The sequence below is a fragment of the Chelonia mydas genome, chromosome 13 (assembly GCF_015237465.2).
Source record: "Chelonia mydas isolate rCheMyd1 chromosome 13, rCheMyd1.pri.v2, whole genome shotgun sequence".
Taxonomy (NCBI): Eukaryota; Metazoa; Chordata; order Testudines; family Cheloniidae; genus Chelonia; species Chelonia mydas.
In genome coordinates this window covers 35,511,285-35,531,154 of record NC_051253.2, presented here as the reverse complement: position 1 = coordinate 35,531,154, position 19,870 = coordinate 35,511,285, and the positions used below count along the sequence as shown (strand labels likewise).

The 19,870-nt window shown below is 48.7% G+C and overlaps 1 protein-coding gene across 4 annotated transcripts in view; it reads right to left on the bottom strand.

The window, feature by feature from the left end:
- LOC119567944 (Fc receptor-like protein 5) overlaps positions 1–19,870 on the bottom strand; it is a 47,180-nt gene that overhangs the window by 21,185 nt on the left and 6,125 nt on the right. For 2 of the 4 annotated variants that reach the window (XM_043526878.1, XM_043526877.1), the window contains exons 2-3: positions 9,233–9,537; positions 2,934–3,035 (exon numbers count right to left, since the gene is read on the bottom strand). In XM_043526878.1, coding sequence (XP_043382813.1) covers positions 2,934–3,009 — 76 coding nt within the window. In that variant the 5' untranslated portion in view covers positions 3,010–3,035; positions 9,233–9,537. Of the gene's footprint in view, positions 1–2,933; positions 3,036–9,232; positions 10,335–19,870 lie in introns of those variants that run through there. The other 2 variants (XM_043526879.1, XM_037915870.2) reach the window with 1 other exon arrangement.

Below are 19,870 nucleotides of genomic sequence, written 5' to 3'. Positions count from 1 at the left end.
TCTTTACTTCTATTAAAAGTCTTCTTGTAAGAAAACTGAATGCTTTTTCATTGTTCTCAGATCCAAGGGTTTGGGTCTGTGGTCACCTATGCAAATTGGTGAGGATTTTTACCAAACCTTCCCCAGGAAGTGGGGTGCAAGGGTTGGGAGAATTTTGGGGGGAAAGATGTGTTCAAACTACGTTTCCCAGTAAACCCAGTTAGAGTTTGGTGGTGGCAGTGGAGATCCAGGGACAAAGGATAAAATTAATTTGTACCTTGGGGAAGTTTTAACCTAAGCTGGTGAAAGTAAGCTTAGGAGGTTTTCATGCAGGTCCCCACATCTGTACCCTAGAGTTCAGAGTGGGGGAGGAACCTTGACACCCTGTAAGGTATTTACCATCCTGATTTTACAGAGGTGATTCTTTTACTTTTTCTTCTATTAAAATTCTTCTTATAAGAACCTGAGTGCTTTTTCGTTGTTCTTAAGATCCAAGGGTTTGGGTCTGCGTTCACCTATGTAAATTGGTGAGGATTTTTATCAAGCCTTCCCCAGGGTTTGGGTGGATTGGGTGTAGGGTGTAGGGTTTGGGAGGATTGGGGGGGGGGAAGACGTTTCCAAGCGGGCTCTTTCCCGGTTATATATCTGTTAGACGCTTGGTGCTGGCAGCAATAAAGTCCAAGGGAAAAAGGAAAATAGTTTGTACCTTGGGGAAGTTTTAACCTAAGCTGTAAAAATAAGCTTAGGGGTTTTCATGCAGGTCCCCACATCTGTACCCTAGAGTTCAGAGTGGGGAAGGAAGCTTGACATATGAATGTCTCTGTGCTCAGCATCCCGCAGGCCGGTCCCAACAACACCAGGGAATTCACCTGCGGGTATGAGGAGAACGTGAGCAGGAGGTGAATCCCGTGCCCCAGGAGCCAGGCTGTCAATGTCACTGTCAATGTCACAAGGACAGGTTAGACTTCCCAAATTACTTAATTCAGCTCAGTGCGTTGCTCCCAGTCAAGGAGAACCATCCCCAGGAGCTCTCATGGGAAAGGGAGATTGGAAGAGGTGTCACACGGAGATGGAAAACAAAGTAGAGATGAAAATCCCCCTTCTCCCCCTCAGGCCCTTTCTATCTATGACCCTTCCATGGCCCAAGTATCTGAGCTCCTCACAATGTTTTTAATTGATTTAGCCCCACAGTGCCCATTTTAGAGATGGGGAATGGAGGCAAGGAGAGGGTAAGTCCCACAGCAGGCCTGTGGGAGAACAGGGAATTTAACCCCAATATCCAATGTTCAAGGCCAGCTCAATAACCACTGAACCATCCTTCCCCTTTTTGGAACAAAGAGCAGGCTATTACAGATGGAACTTGCCATAGACAACACAGTGAAGGGTTGTCAGAGCAAATTTGTTGCAAGGGCAGATTCCTCTGTGGGTCCCAGACTTTGTCCCAGAGTTGTCTGGCTGTTCTCATGTCCCCTTCCCTCCCTTTCCTTTGTCTGCTGTATGAACAACCTCACACGTGATATTCTGCTGAGAACTGGTGGCCTCTTGCTTATGGGTGGAGCCCTGGCTGCTCTCATCTGCTACTGCCATAGGAAGAAAAGAGGTGTGTGAAAGGGGGCAAGGGGATGTGATCTCCCATCTGCTACCTCGATATGGTGTAGCCAATAACTATTTTGTAGTGATCAACATAAATAATTTTAAACCATTAATTACCACCAAGCATCCTACCACGGTGTGGGTAAGGAAACCAAATCTAAAATGTGCATTGGAAATGAGGTATTTACCTTTCAATGAGACAACAAAGTACAATGAGAAGATAGAGTTCTAAAAAATATTTATAGGCTTTCAAATGTATGGTGGTATGTCAAGGTTCCTTCCCCACTCTGAACTCTAGGGTACAGATGTGGGGACCTGCATGAAAACCTCCTAAGCTTACTTTTACCAGCTTAGGTTAAAACTTCCCCAAGGTACAAACTATTTTACCTTTTGCCCTTGGACTTTTGCTGCCACCACCAAACGTCTAACCGGGTTTATTATGGGGAAAGAGTCGTTTGGAAAAGTCTTTCCCCCCAAAATCCTCACTAAAACCTTGCACCCCCCTTCCTGGGGAAGGTTTCATAAAAATCCTCACCAATTTGCATAGGTGACCACAGACCCAAACCCTTGGATCTTAAGAACAACGAAAAAAACATTCAGTTTCTTACAAGAAGAATTTTAATAGAAGAAAAAGTAAAAAGAATCACCTCTGTAAAATCAGGATGGTAAATACCTTACAGGGTAATTAGATTCAAAACATAGAGAATCCCTCTTGGCAAAACCTTAAGTTACAAAAAGACACAAAGAAAGGAATATCCATTCCATTCAGCACAGGTTATTTTCTCAGTCATTTAAAGAAATCATAATCTAACGCATATCTAGCTAGATTACTTACTAAATTCTAAGACTCCATTCCTGTTCTGTCCCCGGCAAAAGCATCACACAGACAGAGAGAGAGGCTTTGTTTCTCCCTCCCCCCAGCTTTTGAAAGCATCTTGTCTCCTCATTGGTCATTTTGGCCAGATGCCAGCAAGGTTATCCTAGCTTCTTAACCCTTTAAAGGTGAAAGGGTTTTTCCTCTGGCCAGGAGGGATTTTAAAGGTTTTTACCCTTCCCTTTATATTTATGACATGGTACATGTTCCATTTATTAGCACATGATGTCAAATAACCAACTCAGCTGAAGTTTGATTTAAGACAAATCATTTCATTTGATGTGAGCACTAAGACCTTTGTTTGTGGTTAGGGTGAAGTGAAGGGTAAAATAATTTAAAACTTGCAGACATCTTCATGTCTCTGGGCTGGGAAAATACATATTTAAACAAATACAGAGGAATTGTAGGACCGTTTTCACCCTGTGCCCTGGTAGAAGCCCCAGAATCACACATGCACTGAAATCAATGGGTAAAAAGCTGAGTTTACCTTCTTCTTTCTCAAGGCTGCACATTGCAGCTAGGCATTGCCTCATGATATCTCCCCACTTCAGCTCTATTCTCATCTTGTTCTCTTTTAGTTCCACAGCCTCTGAAAAGAACAGAGGGATTGTGACATTATTGGCATATACTGTGACCGTATAGATAATTGTTGCAACCACTGTTATATATTTGCAGCAAATATTGTGCAAAGGTGGTCAAGTGAGGTGTCTATGAGGAGGTTGTGATTTGCTCATTATGATTTGCTGTCTGTATGCATGTATCATTTTTGTGTTTAAAGTTAGAAGTATTGGCTCTATACTGTCTGTATTTCAAACTTCTGCTATGCTTCTGGGTGACACCCCAAACAATAAGAAAAGGAGTACATGTGGCACCTTAGAGACTAACCAATTTATTTGAGCATAAGCTTTCGTGAGCTACAACTCACTTCTAGCTCACGAAAGCTTATGCTCAAATAAACTTGTTAGTCTCTAAGGTGCCACAAGTCCTCCTTTTCTTTTTGCGAATACAGACTAACACGGCTGCTACTCTGAAACTCCAAACAATGTGGCATCAGCACTGCCTAGCCTGCTTGATGGCCCATTAAGGAGCATCAGCTACACAATAGACCCTTTGAGAGAAGGCAGATACACCTTGTGATTCAGCAAGGCATGCAGGGACATGCCTATGGACAGAACTCTAAGGTTTTTCCATGCCATGTGCTGGGTAGCTTGTATTTAAGACAAAGGAAGCACAAGCCACATGGCAAGAGACTATAAAAGGCAGCTGTCTCATCTCCATTTTGTCTTCAATCCTGCTTCTTACTTCTGGAGGGACTTTGCTACAAACTGAAGCTCTGAACGAAGGACTGAATGACTCATCCCAGCTGTGGATGTTCTCCAGAGACTTGATTTGAACCTGCAGTTTATTCCATCATTGCTACAAGCCTGAACAAAGAACTTTGCCATTACTGGATGTAATTAATTCCATTTAACCAATTTTAGCTCTCATCTATAATTCTTTCTTTTTATGAATAAACCTTTAGATTTTAGATTCTAAAGGATTGGCAACAGCATGATTGGTGGGTAAGAACTGACATATATTGACCTGGGTCTGGGACTTGGTCCTTTGGGATCGAGAGAACCTTTTTTCTTTTACTGGGGTATTGGTTTTCATAACCATTCATCTCCATAACAAGTGGCCCTGATGGTGATACTGGGAAACTGGGGTATCTAAGGAAATTGCCTGTATGACTTCTGGTTAGCCAGTGGGGTAAAACCAAAGTCCTCTCTCTTTGGCTGGTTTGGTGTGCCTTAGAGGTGGAAAACCTCCAGCCTGTGGCTGTGACTGCCCTGCTCGGAGCAATTGGTCCTGAATTGGTACTCTCAGTTCTGTGCCACCAAAGGCAGCATCATTACAGGGATCTCAGCCCAAAGAATGCACCAGGAACCTGGGTCCCAGCCATCGTGATAATAAGGAATCAAAAGCCACGGGTGCTGGAGCAGACCAGATGGAACAGGTAGCATGAATGGATTTATAGGCTAAGTTTCAAACCACAGCACAGTCCAACTGCCTTGAAACTATACAGTCGGAATCTTTTGCCCATGCCTGAGATGCAGCTGCCTCTCTGGGGTGGGAGAGTCACATAAAAGCCACAAAGAGATGCTGCACAGGGTTTGTTCACGCAGGAGGAAGGGCAGGGGACTGGTCATCAAATTCCCCATCACCCAAATCTCCATTGAATCACAGAATGTAGGGTTGTGAAGGGACCTCAAGAAGTCATCTAGTCCAGCCCCCTGTGATGAGATAGGATTACTTAAACCTAGACCATCCTCATGGGTGTTTGTCCAACTCTTCTTAAAAACCTCCTGTGACAGAGATTGCACAACCTCCATAGGTCACCTGTTCCGGAGATTAACTACCCTTAAAGTTAGACAGTTTCTCTTAATATCTAATCTAAATCTCCCTTGCTGCAGATTAAACCCATTATGTCTTATCCTACCTTAGGTGGACATAGAGAACAATTCATCACCATCCTCGTTATAACATCATCTTAAAAGACAGTTACCATGTCCCCGCTCAGCCTTCTCGTCTTTAGACTAAACATGCTCTCCTCTGGACCCTCTCCAATTTGTCCATGTGTTTCTTAATATGTAATACACAGAACTAGACACAGTACTCCAGCTGAGGCCTCACCAGTGCAGAGTAGAGCAGGACACTTATCTACCATGTCTTACATATGACACTCCTGTTCATACACCCAAGAATGATATTATCCTTTTTCTCAGCAGCAGCGTCTATGCACCCCTCCCCCTCACCATTTCTCTTTCCTCCCCCACCAGGGCTCAAAAGTCACCTACGCTCTTAGGGTATTCCAGGCCTTACGGGCCCACACAACCCAGTCGAAAAACAAAGCCAAGCCTGATGAAGATGAGCATGTGCTGTATAGCGAGGTGGTGACAACGCACACCTGGAAGGCAGCTAAATAAGGAGGGGAAACCCTCTCTACATCTCTCTGCATCTTCTCCACCTCCTCCAGGCAACTCTATCCTTAACCCTTTATACCCCAACAGCCCTTTTATGCCACTTGGCAAAGGGCACACCCAGCACACTGTTGATAGAATATTCAGCCAACCAACATCTTGTCAGGTGTCATATAAAAACTGGTGACACACTGGTCATGAATATCACTGCATGATGTGTATATGGAAGGTGTAGAAAGAGTTATGTGTGTGTGCTGGAAATATGTTATGAAGCTATTTGGGAAACAAACAAATGTGGATTTATGATCTCCCTGGATCAAGCTAATGGCAGATCAGAAAAACAGCCTGGCTTGTGTGACACTGGCAGGTCAGATGCCAGCTCTTGCCCAGGCTACAGGCATTAGCTAACAACTGACACCCTTGTAGCTGGAGATCAGACCAGGTCACCTGTGTGTTAGTTTTCCTCAAAATAAGTATTAGGCCTTGTCTACACTACAGAGTTTTGTTGACTCAAGTTGTGCTGACGTACAGCTGCTACTCTAATTAAACTGCTGTTGCATGTCCACACTAGCAGCTCTTGCATCGACACAGAGAGCAGTGCTCTGTGGGTACCTATCCCACGGTGCAACTGATCGCAGGGTGCTTGGGAAGGGCTTCCAATGCCTCATGGGCCAGGTACAGCATCACACGATTCAGGTTTCTCAATCCCATCGTTCCATGGGCATCCTTTTAGATTGCCAGCCATTTTTCAACTGTCCTGGTCACATAAGAACATAAAAACAGCCACACTGGGTTAGATTAAAGGTCCATCTAGCCCGGTCTTCTTTCTTCCGACAGCGGCCAAGTACCTCAGAGGTAATGAACAGAACAGGTCATCACCAGGTGATCCATCCCCTGTCGCCCATTCCCAGCTTCTGACAAACAGAGGCCAGGTAACCTGCAACCCAGCCATCTCTGTCAGAAAGCATGGATCCTGCACTGCTCTTCAGTACTGTGCTGTGCGTTACGAACACAAGGCTACCAGAGGAGCCCAACCAGGGCTATTGGGCTGAGGGATGCCTTGAAGGATCATATTAACACTGAGCCCCAGTAATGTGTGTTGCTGTCGGGTGCTGAACCTGGCATTGTTTGTTTGCACCATGCTAAGAGCCTTGTAACGATTGCTGTGTGTGCCCCAAAGTAACACATTTTAAATCACTTTTTAAAGGAGCGCTCGGTAATAAGACCAAGCTGACGTTCCTGATCACTAACACAAGAAGCCCACAACAGTGGGGGGGAGAGGGGGCGGTGTGAAAGGGAGTGTGTGTGTATGTGTGTGAGTGAGAGAGGCAGTGTGAGTTGGGGGAGAGTGAGTGTGTCTGCACGCTGTCTCTTTAAGTCCAGACAGCAGCCAGAAGCAACCAACCCTGAGGCAGAAGCTGATGCACAGACAGCTGGTGTCCCTCTATTCCCCCACCCCAGCTCATTACACCAGCAGGGGGAAGGAGACACCCCAACTTCAGCCTCCACCTCCCTCCCTGGCTCTGCACAGCATGGCACGAGCCTCCCCGTCCCCAAGCAGCAGGCCGCCCTGCCTGCCTGCTGCTGCGGTCCTAGGGCCGGGCAGAGCAGGATTCCCCGGTAGTGTTTTGATTCCATGATTCCCTCCGAGTTCTCCCACAGCCTCCTCTCCCCACAGACCCAGGAGATCCACCCCGTCCCGTCGTCCAGGCGGGAGTGCGTCTGCTGCGGAGCCGGCGTGCTCAGCTGGGCAGTAGCTATGGGAGCTCTCCATGCTGAGCAGTTTCAAAACTTCCTAGGGCTTTGAACAGGGAGGGGCGTGAACCTCTGTCGCTGGATGCGGGACAGCAGAGTTCAAAACTGAGCAGAGCGGTCCTGGTGGGCATTGTGGGATACCTCCTGGAGGCCAGTTACAGCGGCATAATCAATGCAGTGTCCACACGGATGCTTTGCCGATCTCACTTTGCTGCAGAAAAGCTCTACGCCTAGGGCCACCAGACAGCAAATGTGAAAAATCGGGACGGGGGTGGGGGGTAATAGGAGCCTATATAAGAAAAAGACCCCAAAATCAGGACTGTCCCTATAAAATTGGGACATCTGGTCACCCTATCTACGCCTCTCATCGAGGTGGTTTTATTTTGTCAGCAAAGCAGGAGAGTTTTGTCGGTGGGAGGCACACTGTAGTGTGGACACCTCCATGTGTTGTGGACAAAAGCTGCCTTTTGCCAACAAAATTGTGTAGTGTATACAAGGCCTTGGACTTCTAAGAATGTTTTTAGTGTTTAGACTCTATGAAATGCTTGTATGTTGCTGCCTGCGTTAACCTCACGGATAGAGTCCATATCCCACGGTGTAAGGAGATAGTTAAGTGTTTGCTCTGAAACTGTAAACGCCCACAGTCTGGAGAGAAACCTGACCGAGTGTGAAATACAAGTTTTCCACAAGAGGTGTTATTTCCTGCCCAGCAAAAGAAGGCCCGTAGACACCGACACACCATTGTGGAACGTCAGAGGACAAAACACTTTGTTGCTCTTGTCCCCACACCCGTAAAGAAGAGACGTGCATGTGAACACATCCAACCCTCTTGAAATCTGGGGGAAGGGAATAAAAACCCCTGACAAGAAGAAATGGCATCTTTGGGGCTATTTGAACTCTGAAGGGCCAGAGACTCTGAACTGAAGCCAGAGATCCGCGGGGGCTGCCTCCTGAGGCTGCCCTGAAAGGAACTTTGGATAGACAGATCACTACAAATCTGTCACTCTTTGGGTTCAGATGGTAACTCACTGGTGTGTATCTGTTTGCTTGCTTTAACCTGCAGATAACTCTCTTATTCCTTTTTCCTCGTTAATAAACGTTTAGAGAGTTGATTGCAGGATTGGCTACAGGTGTTGTTTTTGGTGTAGGATCTAGAGTACCAATTGTTCTGGGGAAGTGAGTGGTCTCTTGGTTCTGGAAGCAACCTGAATGTGATGTGATTTTTGGTGTAAGTGAACGTTACCACTCAGTCCAGTGTGCCTGGGTGGCAAGACGGATTGGAGAGCCTAAGGGGACAGTCTGTCACTCCATGGTAACGCAGTTACAGTGATCCAGGAGGTCACATTTGTTACTGGCTTGGTGAAATGGAATAATAGGACCCACTACCAGCTCCGGGTGTCTGCCCTGTTTCTAACAGTGCACCCTGACGTAGGGATCTACCATCATGAGCCAGTCCAGACAGTGGGACAGCTTGACTCCAGGCGAAGGCCCTCCGCAGAACATTTGCATCTAAGGTACAGTAGAACTTCAGAGCCACAAACACCTCAGGAATGGAGGTTGGTTGTAACCCTGAAACATTCGTAACTCTGAACAAAATGTTGGGGCTGTTCTATCAAAAGTTTCAAACTGAACATTGACTTAATATGGCTTTACTATGCAGAAGGAAAATGCTGCTCTCCTTTCCTTAAAGCAGTTTACGTTTAACGCAGTACTGTACTGTGTGGGGGTTTTTTTGTCTCTGCTGCTGCCTGATTGCATCCTTCTGGTTTCTTCTGTCTTCTTAGGGACAAACTTTACTTATCACGGCATGTCTGACACCAGGGCCTGACACTGACCAGGGAGGGGGAGTTTTGGGGTTTGTTCCATTAAACCTCTCCAAGTTTTCAAATGTTACTGCAGGCTGCAAGCCCCTAAACCTGAAAGTACCACCGATGCCCCCACCCAACCCAGCAGAGGAGCCAGAGATGGGGGTTGAAACTGACCCGGTGGGTGGCCCTGTCTGGAGCTGAGTGACCACGCTGTGTCTCACCCCACCATGGGGCCACCAAACAGCAGGAGAAAGTGGACTCACCTGTCACATCTATGGAGACAGGTCAGCTTCTCTCCAATGGGATCACTCGCCCAGACTCTGTCTTCCAGTAATCACATCTGTATACTCCGGCATGTAATCCAGATAGCCCCGACAGCAGAGTCAAATTGATGTAACAGTACGGAAGTGAGGGGAGTTCCTTGGTGAGATTTTCTGCCTGTCCCTGAAGAACCTGATCCCGAACATGGTGGACGCCCCGACACCTGAGAACTTCAGGGTCACAGCTTCTCCAGTTGTGTAGACGGGCTGCTGCGGGGACACAGTGAGCTGGGGAACTGGGAGGGGGGCTGGAAAAGGCAAGGGGTCAGAGAGGAGACGTTCCTACTTTGGAGGTTGGTGACACAGAAGCAGAGGAAGAGCCAGTGAAAGAGCAGAAGAGGGAGCGATTGTGGTCACAGACCCCAGCCAGCCCCAGCTCAGTGCCCAAGGACCAGGTCCTCACCGGACCATGCAAACACTGAGCAGCAGAGATCTCACTGCTGGGGAGCCCAGTGGGCCCTTGTTGTGTGTTTTAAACTAACGTTTGGAGGTTCAGCTGCATTGCAGGGAATCTTTGCACAGACAGGGACGGACGGGGCTGGGGAGGGTTTCCAATCCCCAAACCCTGACCCTGTGTGATGGGTATTGACCCCGCACTGGCGCTAAGAGGGGCAACTGGAGCTGAGGAGCTTGTCAGATAGGAATTCTTCAAGTCTGTGACACCACAGGCAGCCCAGTGTGTGAGGGGAACAGACTCTCTTGGGAGGTACCCAGGGTGATCATAGTGAAGGATGGGGCCATGGGGGCTGTGGAAAACAGGGGTCAGTGTTAGATACAGAAGAAGATCACCCCCGGCAGGGATCCCTGGAAGGAGCATGGAGGTGAGGGGCAGATGTTACCAGGTAACATTCATCTTAGGAATTGCGGGGGATCGAGATTTCTTCGGGGAAAACTCCCTGCACCCCTGTACCTGACTGAGCCCCAACCCTTTACTGTGCCTACATGTTACCCCGAAGAAGGCAGGGCCTCTCTATGTGGGATCCACCGGCTGGACTGGATAGCCCTATCCACAGCAGGGACAAGGGACGGGTGATCACTCCACTTGGACAAGTGTTAAGAAAAGTTAGCACATGTGACTCCATTTTGGTTTGGGGCCCACCATTGTCTAAATGCCAGCACATCATACACCAGGAGGAGTAATCCTTAGATACCGAATCCGTGTGAAAATCCTCCTCCTTGTCTCCAGCCTGCCTTGATTTGCAGTATCTGGTTTTTGTCAGCCTCTGACTCCCTGTCTCTTGGCCTTGATGTGAGGCCTCCCATCCTGATAATAAAAGTTACTGATGCATGGCTTTAGGACCATGCTGTATAATTAACATACTGGTATAGCACGAGGAATGCACCAAGCAGGGATAGGTGGTAGATAAGACAAGGGTTTGTTTATTGGCTAAGGTTTCCGATGCACGAGGGCAACATGCTTTGCTAAAAAGTATATAACCTTTGTATAATCTGTATTCAGGGTCCCCTCCTGGCTAGCAGGGGGGCACCACGCTCGAGCGTAATAAACTTAGTGCCTTTTGGGAACTCTGCAGTTGTGGACTTTATTTCTGTGCCTCAGCCTAGATTCGAACTGTGCGTGTCCTATCAGGTATAATTCGCAGCACTTGTGTGCGTGTCCTAACAAGGTGTAATTCGTAGCACTTGTGTGCGTGTCCTAACAAGGTGTAATTCGTAGCACTTGTGTGCGTGTCCTACCAGGTGTAATTCGTAGCACATGTGTGCGTGTCCTATCAGGTGTAATTCGTAGCACATGTGTGCGTGTCCTACCAGGTGTAATTCGTAGCACATGTGTGCGTGTCCTATCAGGTGTAATTCGTAACAGTTTTGGCGACCCAGATGGGACTCTAGGCTCGCCCCAACAAGCGAGACTACACTCCTCCTCTCGGACAGCTCCAGCCGGCACAGGGTGAGTTCACCTTTGAGTACTCCGAGGAGGGGGGGTGTGAGCCGTCGCTTAGGCGATAAGGTGGCACATTTTGTGTTCTTTTGGTAGCCCACTATGGGTCTGGGCAGAGTATAAGTAAGGGGACCCCTTTGGCTGAAATTCTCGAAAATTGGGGAAATATTTCTGGCACCCATGGGTTAGGTAGGAAAAAAGCTGTTATTTTGTGTAAGGTTGAGTGGCCAGCACTAACAACTCAGACCTCTGTTGAATGGCCACCGGATGGGTCTTTTGCTGGGGATACATTAACGGCGCTTAGAAGGAGGCTGGAGGACAAAGCTCCAGCCCAGATGGATTATTGGTATGTATGGGACAACTGGGCTTATGCGCGTGCGAAAGGACGTCCTCTTTCCTCCTCCTATTCCTATCTATCTCAGGGGTCTTCAGCCCCACTCTGTGCTATGCCTGTCTCTTCTCCTCCCCGGCCTGCTTCTGCCCCTCCCCCGGCTTACCCCCAGCTTTCTGATTTATGCCTATCATCTCCCTGCTCGCCACCTCCCTGCCCGTGCGGGCCCACCATTGACCCACCGGTTACTTTGCAAGCTCCCCTCATTCAGCAACCCCTTGTTACTCATGGCACGGACGGGAGTGAACGGTTTGCTTTCCCCTATGTTCACCGCCCTTTTGGCCCAGGCGATTTAGTAACATGGCAACAGCAGATGCCTCGCCTGCGTGACGATCCAGAGAAGGTTCTGTATTTACCGCATTTAACCCTACATGGGGAGATGTCCAGGTAATCCTGGACACACTTTTTACCCCTGATGAGAAATATTCCATTCTGGATGCTAATAGGCGCTGGGCAGGGGAGGATAGTACCCGGGCTTCTTGGCCCCTGACTGATCCCAATTGGAATCCTAATGTGACCACTCAGATGGGCCTTTTAAAGGCGGGTAGAGACGGCCTTTTAGAAGCTGTACGTAAAGCTGGTAGTAAAACGGCTAACTGGTCTAAAATTCGTGAATGTCAGCAAGAGCTTACTGAGCACCCCTCCGCCTTTTTGGCCCGGTTGTCCAAACAAGTTCGTGTATACGGGGGCGGCATAAACCCTGAGGCGGAGGAAAACCGTCCTATGATGGTCTCCTTTTATGTTGATCAGGCAGCATCAGATATAAAAAAATACTTTTCTAAGCATGTGCCCGATTGGCCAGGAAAACCCCTCCAGGAGGTTGTCCGCCTGGCCACCTTTGTGTTTAACGGCAGGGATGAGGAAAAAGCACGGGAAAAACGTAAACAGAAGAAGGAGGAGGTAAGTATGTTAGCTGCTGCCTTGCAGGCTCCTTCGGGAAACCAGCATTGGCAAGGGCGCGGAGAGATGAGGGGAAGGGGGCATGGACGGGGGACAGGAGGAGGGGGAGGTTGGGATAGAATGAGGGAAGGGAATTGTAATTATTGTAAACAATCAGGGCACTGGAGGAGGGAGTGTCCCCTGATTCCCCGAGGGGCTCCTTGGAAGAGCCAGGTAGAGGCTAATCCTTCTTTTCCCCCTAACGCCCCCCAGAACCTTGTTAACCCCCAGTGACTAGAGGCGGAGGTTTTGGGGATTTTGGGAGAGTTGGAATGGGACTTGGGATTACAGTCACAAATTTATTTAAAAGTTGGGGGACACCTTGTGCCTTTTCTAGTAGATACTGGGGCCACCCTCTCCACTTTAACTTTTGTTCCGGGCTCTCTGTCCGATACCAGGGTTTGGGTGCAGGGTATAGAAGGTAATCCCTGCCGGCTCCTTTATCCTACCCTGTCCCTATCGAGCTTGGTTCTTTAAAGCTATCACATAGGTTTGTTGTAATGCCGGAGGGCCCCGCGAACCTCCTCGGGCGGGATGTGCTGGGCAAATTGGGGGCACACATATATTGTGCCCCCGAGGGGCTCCGCATGTCCGTCCCGGATTCGTCGGTTGCTTCTCTTATGGCATCGGTTACCCCTATTCCTGGTGTGCCCTCTGAATTGTCCAGTGTTCCCCACACTTTGTGGAGCACAAATCCTACTGATGTGGGTCTTCTTAAATCAGCAGTTCCAGTGAGTCTGGAAACAGGGGGCGGACTGCCTCCCTCCGTAAAACAATACCCCTTGCCGAAGGAGGCGGAGGAAGGCATCTCACTCCTTATTGACAGCTATTTGACTCAGGGAGTTTTAGTCCCCTGCAGTTCACCCTGTAATACTCCCATTCTTCCAGTAAGGAAGCCTAAACCGGGACCAGATGGGCATCCAGTCTATCGATTTGTTCAGGATCTACGGGCTATAAATAGTTATGTTATAGCCCCCCACCCAGTTGTCCCTGATCCGAGCACTATTCTAACGCTAATTCCTCAGTCAGCCACTTGCTTTACTGTCATAGATTTGTGTGCAGCATTTTTCAGTATCCCTTTGCACCCTGATTCTCAATATTTATTTGCATTTACCTGGAAGGGTCAGCAGCTAACATGGACGCGTCTTCCCCAGGGGTTCTCAGGATCCCCTACTATTTTTTCCCGGATTCTCACCGAGGATTTAAAAGACATTGTTTTGCCTAGTTCGTCTGTCCTGGTTCAGTATGTGGATGATTTGCTAATTGCTGCCTCAGATTATAACGCATGTTTAATTGACTCTGTTGTTTTGTTAACTGCATTAGCTAATAAGGGTCATCGTGCATCTCCATCCAAGTTGCAGCTGTGCCTAGATCAGGTAATTTATTTGGGCTTTGTAATTAGGCCTGGGGAGCGTTTACTATCCCCTGATAGGGTGCGGGCAATCCAGGATTACCCGCGTCCGACTACAAAAAGGCAGTTACGGGCTTTCCTAGGGGCTGCGGGGTTCTGCCGACCCTGGGTTGTGGCTTTTGGGGAATTGGTAAAACCATTAGTTCAAGCTACTACAACACTGACCCTCGATCCTGTCTCCTGGACCCCGGAAATGGAAAATGCTTTTAAATCCATCAAGAAGGCTCTGATCTCTGCGCCCGCCTTGGGATTCCCGGATTACGGTAAACCATTTTCTCTTTTTACTCACGAACGGCAGGGAGTGGCTAGCGGCGTCCTTTTGCAATACCTGAGGGGTCGCCCACGCCCCGTAGCCTATTATTCAGTACAACTGGACCCTGTAATTCAGGGCTCTGTCTCCTGTGTACGGTCTGTTGCTGCTGCTGCTGTCATGGTTGAACGGTCACGACCTATTGTTTTGGGGCACCCTCTGACTGTTTGGGTCCCTCATGAGGTTGAAATTCTTTTAAAACAGCATTCTACACAGGCATTGTCTCCACAGCGGGCTCACAAATATGAACTAATCCTGTTGGCTGCTGACAACGTTACTTTACGCCGCTGTAACGTCCTCAATCCAGCCACAATGCTACCCCTCCCGGAGGACGGTACCCCTCACCATGTATGCATGGATGTCGTCGCGCAAGATGGTAAGCCCCGCCCGGATTTAGTGGACTCCCCTTTAGTTAAGCCCGATTTACTTCTTTTCACAGATGGGTCCTCGTACTATTTAGATGGCCACCGGGTCTCGGGCTATTCGGTTACCTCTCAGGCAGACGTTATCGAGGCTGCCCCCCTACCACCTTCCTTCAGCGCCCAGGGTGCAGAGTTACACGCGCTTACCAGGGCTTGCTTATTGTCTTCAGGGAAAACTGTTACCATTTATACGGACTCTAAGTATGCTTTTGGGGTTTGTCATGCTACAGGCCAGCTCTGGAAGCAACGAGGATTTTTAACCTCCTCAGGCACGAAAATCGCTAATGGCCCTCTCATTTCTGCCCTTTTGGAAGCTATTCAGGCCCCTCGCCAGGTGGCGGTGGTTCATTGTTATGCGCACAGGCAGTCTAACAGTGTTGTGTCTCAGGGCAATGCATTAGCTGATTCAGCCGCAAAGGCTGCAGCTCTACAGCCCCTTCTGGTTTCGGCTTCCCTCCCCCGGATGTGTCCTTCCCACCTGCTGACTGAACACTGCTGTCTGCTGACGTCTCCTTGGAGGAGCTGCACGACTGGAAACGCTGGGAGGGATCTAAGGGCTCTGATAAGGTTTGGCGAATCGGAAACAAACCTATTCTCCCCCGTCGTTATCTACTCGCAGCTGCTCATTATTTTCATTCCCTGGGTCACGCTGGTATTCAGGGCACAGTGGCTGCTATACTAAAGTTCTGGGCAGCACCGCATGTTTATCCTGCGGTAAAGCGAGTTCTTGGCTCCTGCCCTACTTGCCTGGCCTTCTCTGCTAAGACTCGGCTCGATGCCAACTCAAAAGGGGGGAGACCCTGGGCAAACTTCCCATTTCAGCGCTTGCAGATGGACTACGCAGAAATGCCTAAATGCGCAGGGTTTCACCACCTTCTTGTTATAGTGGACCAACTTTCCGGATGGCCTGAAGCAATACCAACCAGAAAGGCAGATGCAAGATCTGTGGTCAAGTTCTTAATGAAAGACATTGTACCCAGGTTTGGTGTCCCTGAAGTCATTGATTCAGATCGGGGCTCACACTTTACTGCAAAAATTTTGGAAGAACTGTACCGGTGCTTGGGGATCACTCGACAGTTACACACCCCGTACCACCCCCAGTCTGCAGGCCAGGTGGAACGCATGAACCGAACAATAAAGACTATGGTAGCAAAGTTTTGTAAGGAAACCGGACTTAAGTGGCCAGAGGCCTTGCCTATAGTTTTATGGCATATAAGACGGACGCCACGCATGCCCCTAGGCCTGTCCCCATTTGAGGTGCTGTTTGGGAGGCCAGCTTTAGTCCCGGGAACTTATGTCCCTGTACATGCTAGCCTCTTGGATGGAGATGAAACTTTGGCCAGATATGTTGCTAGACTGCAAAAGGAGCTGACTGACAACCAGTCTGAAGCTCAGTTGTTTCAAACCGCACCCTTAGGGTTACAGGTTCATTCCTTTAAGCCAGGGGATTGGGTAATGGTAAAAAAGATCCCCCGCACCGACCCCCTGGAACCCCGGTGGGAGGGGCCGTACCAGGTTCTGTTATGTACTTATTCTGCTTTAAAAGTTGCAGGTAAAGGTTCCTGGATTCACCATAGCTACGTCAAGTTGGCAGCAGAACCCCCACCTGACCCTGGCGAGCCAGCAGACGAGCCACTTCACGAATGAACACTACAACCAACCCATGGACTGAGCTTTCCAGCTACTGGGACCTTCACAGCCCACCAGGACTTTTTGTGTTCCTGTCTATTGGACTTACATTAGGGGTAGTGTTTTTTGTATGGTACAGGGGAGGATGTCGACATTGGTATGGTTTGCCTGGGGGGCCCTCTCCCTATTCCCAAGTCCAGTACAAGGATGGGAGGGCAATAGCTTCTTGAATTTAACCCGTGCTATCAAACAGGGTGTAAATCGAACGCAGTGTTGGATTTGTATTCATACCCTCATATATTTAGGTCAGGGGGTCCCGTTGGTAGGGGTACCTATCCCCCTTAATCGAACACTCCAAGCTAAGCTATGGGCAAACACTACATTTAACTGGAATGTTACAATCCAAATATGGTCTATTGATATGGTGGCCCAGGGTAATTATGCTTTATGTGTGTCACGACGTAAGGGCATAGAAAATACAGTTTTTGTAGGGAATTTTGTGGGGTGCAAGGACACCACCCAAATCAGCTCTGGTGCAGGAGGCCCCTCTACCTACTCCAGAACCCCGTGGCCAGTCCCCGAGGGGTCTGGCTGGTATTGGTTATGCAATCATACAGCCTATAAGGTTCTCCCAGCAGGATGGTGTGGTACATGTACCTTAGGGGCTGTAGTACCCGCCGTGACAGTACACCAGAACCTGACCCGGGGAGAGATCCGCAATCTAGTATGGAGGGACCGACGAAGTACTCCTTTAAACCCCCTTTCTCAACAGCCCAAAGGCTTTCACTCCTTTGTGCGCTGGTTTCTGCCATGGTTGGGAGTAAGCGAGCTGGAAAAAGCTATAGTTAATATTTCAGCTGCTTTGGAATTAATGGCAAATGCTACTGCAGATGCTCTGTCGGCCCTTCAAATTGAAGTCACTCAGCTATCCCAAACTACATTGCAAAACCGCCTAGCCCTGGATTATCTCCTTGCAAATCAGGGGGGGGTTTGTGCTCTGGTCAACTCAAGCTGTTGTGTATTTGTAAATCAGCACCATAGGGTGGAAACTGACATCCACGTCCTCAAGCAACAGGCAGCCCTATTCCACCGCATCAGCCTCGACACTACCAGCGCCGGATTCCAGGAGGTCTGGGACTGGCTCACCGCATGGCTCCCGGATGTGGGGACTTGGGGACGGAGTATTTTGTATTTACTTTTTTTGACTGTTATTGTTTTTGTGTTATTTTTTGTATGCCTGCAATGCTGCAGTATGTGCTGTCGGCAGTTGCTAACCCTGCAGCGCGGTTACTCAGCCCCGATATAGCTTACTGACGTACAAAAAGAAAGGGAGGACTGTTAAGAAAAGTTAGCACATGTGACTCCATTTTGGTTTGGGGCCCACCATTGTCTAAATGCTAGCACATCATACACCAGGAGGAGTAATCCTTAGATACCGAATCCGTGTGAAAATCCTCCTCCTTGTCTCCAGCCTGCCTTGATTTGCAGTATCTGGTTTTTGTCAGCCTCTGACTCCCTGTCTCTTGGCCTTGATGTGAGGCCTCCCATCCTGATAATAAAAGTTACTGATGCATGGCTTTAGGACCATGCTGTATAATTAACATACTGGTATAGCACGAGGAATGCACCAAGCAGGGATAGGTGGTAGATAAGACAAGGGTTTGTTTATTGGCTAAGGTTTCCGATGCACGAGGGCAACATGCTTTGCTAAAAAGTATATAACCTTTGTATAATCTGTATTCAGGGTCCCCTCCTGGCTAGCAGGGGGGCACCACGCTCGAGCGTAATAAACTTAGTGCCTTTTGGGAACTCTGCAGTTGTGGACTTTATTTCTGTGCCTCAGCCTAGATTCGAACTGTGCGTGTCCTATCAGGTATAATTCGCAGCACTTGTGTGCGTGTCCTAACAAGGTGTAATTCGTAGCACTTGTGTGCGTGTCCTAACAAGGTGTAATTCGTAGCACTTGTGTGCGTGTCCTACCAGGTGTAATTCGTAGCACATGTGTGCGTGTCCTACCAGGTGTAATTCGTAGCACATGTGTGTGTGTCCTATCAGGTGTAATTCGTAACACAAGGGACCTCTTTAAAGAGCAAATCCCTGACTTGATAGAGGAATTTGTATCCTGTGGTGCTTTTGCTACCAGGTGCTTGGCACATCAGGGTAGCATGCTGCTCTCTCATACAAATGGGCAGCAGGGCATCCTGGCATATTGGTACCAGCAGGGGGATGTTGTAAAATTATAGAAACCAAACCCTCTTGTCATAGAAACCGTGACAGAGGAATCTAGGTAGCTGCAGGGTGGTCCTGACCATTCCTAGCCAGGTCCTCAGTGCTGTGAGCTTCCATGCAGCTGTGCCCCCCTCGTACCCCAGCACAGTGAGCTTCCCCACAGCAGTGCCCATTCTTTGCTGATCAAGTGGGACCCCCATGCCCAAGATGGAGTGTCTGAGAGGGATGGAGTGGCCCTGACCAGAGAGAGGGGGTAAAGTTGAGATGTTGGGGTGTGTGACCATGTGAGAATTTTCCATAATATTTTCTATGCATACTGTGCATGCTTCAGGTTCCCCTATGTGTTGCATGACTAACTAGGTGGTGGGGAAAGGTTGTTTATTCTTTTCAGAGACCCAGAGATCCAGGTGTGACTGATGCCTCACTGCTGAGGGCATGGGCTGCCTTGCCCATGGAGCCTGAGAAGACAATGGTCACTCCAATTGCCGGATATTTGGTGCATAGCAGATAACGACCATGCATGGCTCACTCTCTGCAGGAAGCCAGTGGGGTCTGAGAAGCTGGAGAACAAAGGGCTAACGAGAAGGCCAGGTGACATCTCCAGTATGCACAGGTGTATGACCCAGCATTTCCTTTCTCAGCTGTGAGCTCCAGTTAGGCTCCTCCATTTGGGTGTTGGACTGCGCTGGGGTCATGCTTCCCTTTTTGGTAGAAGAATCTCTATCCCAAAACCAGCTCACGCCGAGCATGTGAGGGTAACAAGCTCCCCTAGGAGGTACACTGTGTACCTGGGGTCCTGAGAGAGTGTGAGGGCCGGCAGGTGAGCAAGAACAGGGGCAGAGTGGTGAGTGTAATGGGTGAGGCCACGATTGAATGAGAGGGGAGAAGGGGGAAGAGATGAGTCCTGGACCGACATGATCACAAACCAGCCTCCTCTCACTGCCTGGCACCCGCCCCCATGCTGGGAAATACACCATGGCAAATAAACCACGGCCTGTCTCTCTCTCTCTCTGTCTCCCTCTGGGATCTTTTCATAGATCCCAAGGCCAGAAGGGACCATTGTGATCATGGAGTCCGACTTCCTGTGTCACCCAGGCCCTAGGACTTCCCTGAATTGGTTCCCCTGTGACCTAGAGCAGATCTCTGAGAGAAAAATTCAGGCTTGATTCAGAAATCGCCAGCGCTGGGGAATCCACCAGCATGACTGGGGAATTGTCCCAGTGGTTAATTCCTCTCACTGTTAAAATCTGCACCTTATTTCCAGCCTGAATTTATCCAGCTCCAACTCCCAGGCATTTGATACTGTTAGATCTTTGTCTGTTAAATTGAAGAACCGTGGATTATTAAATTTCT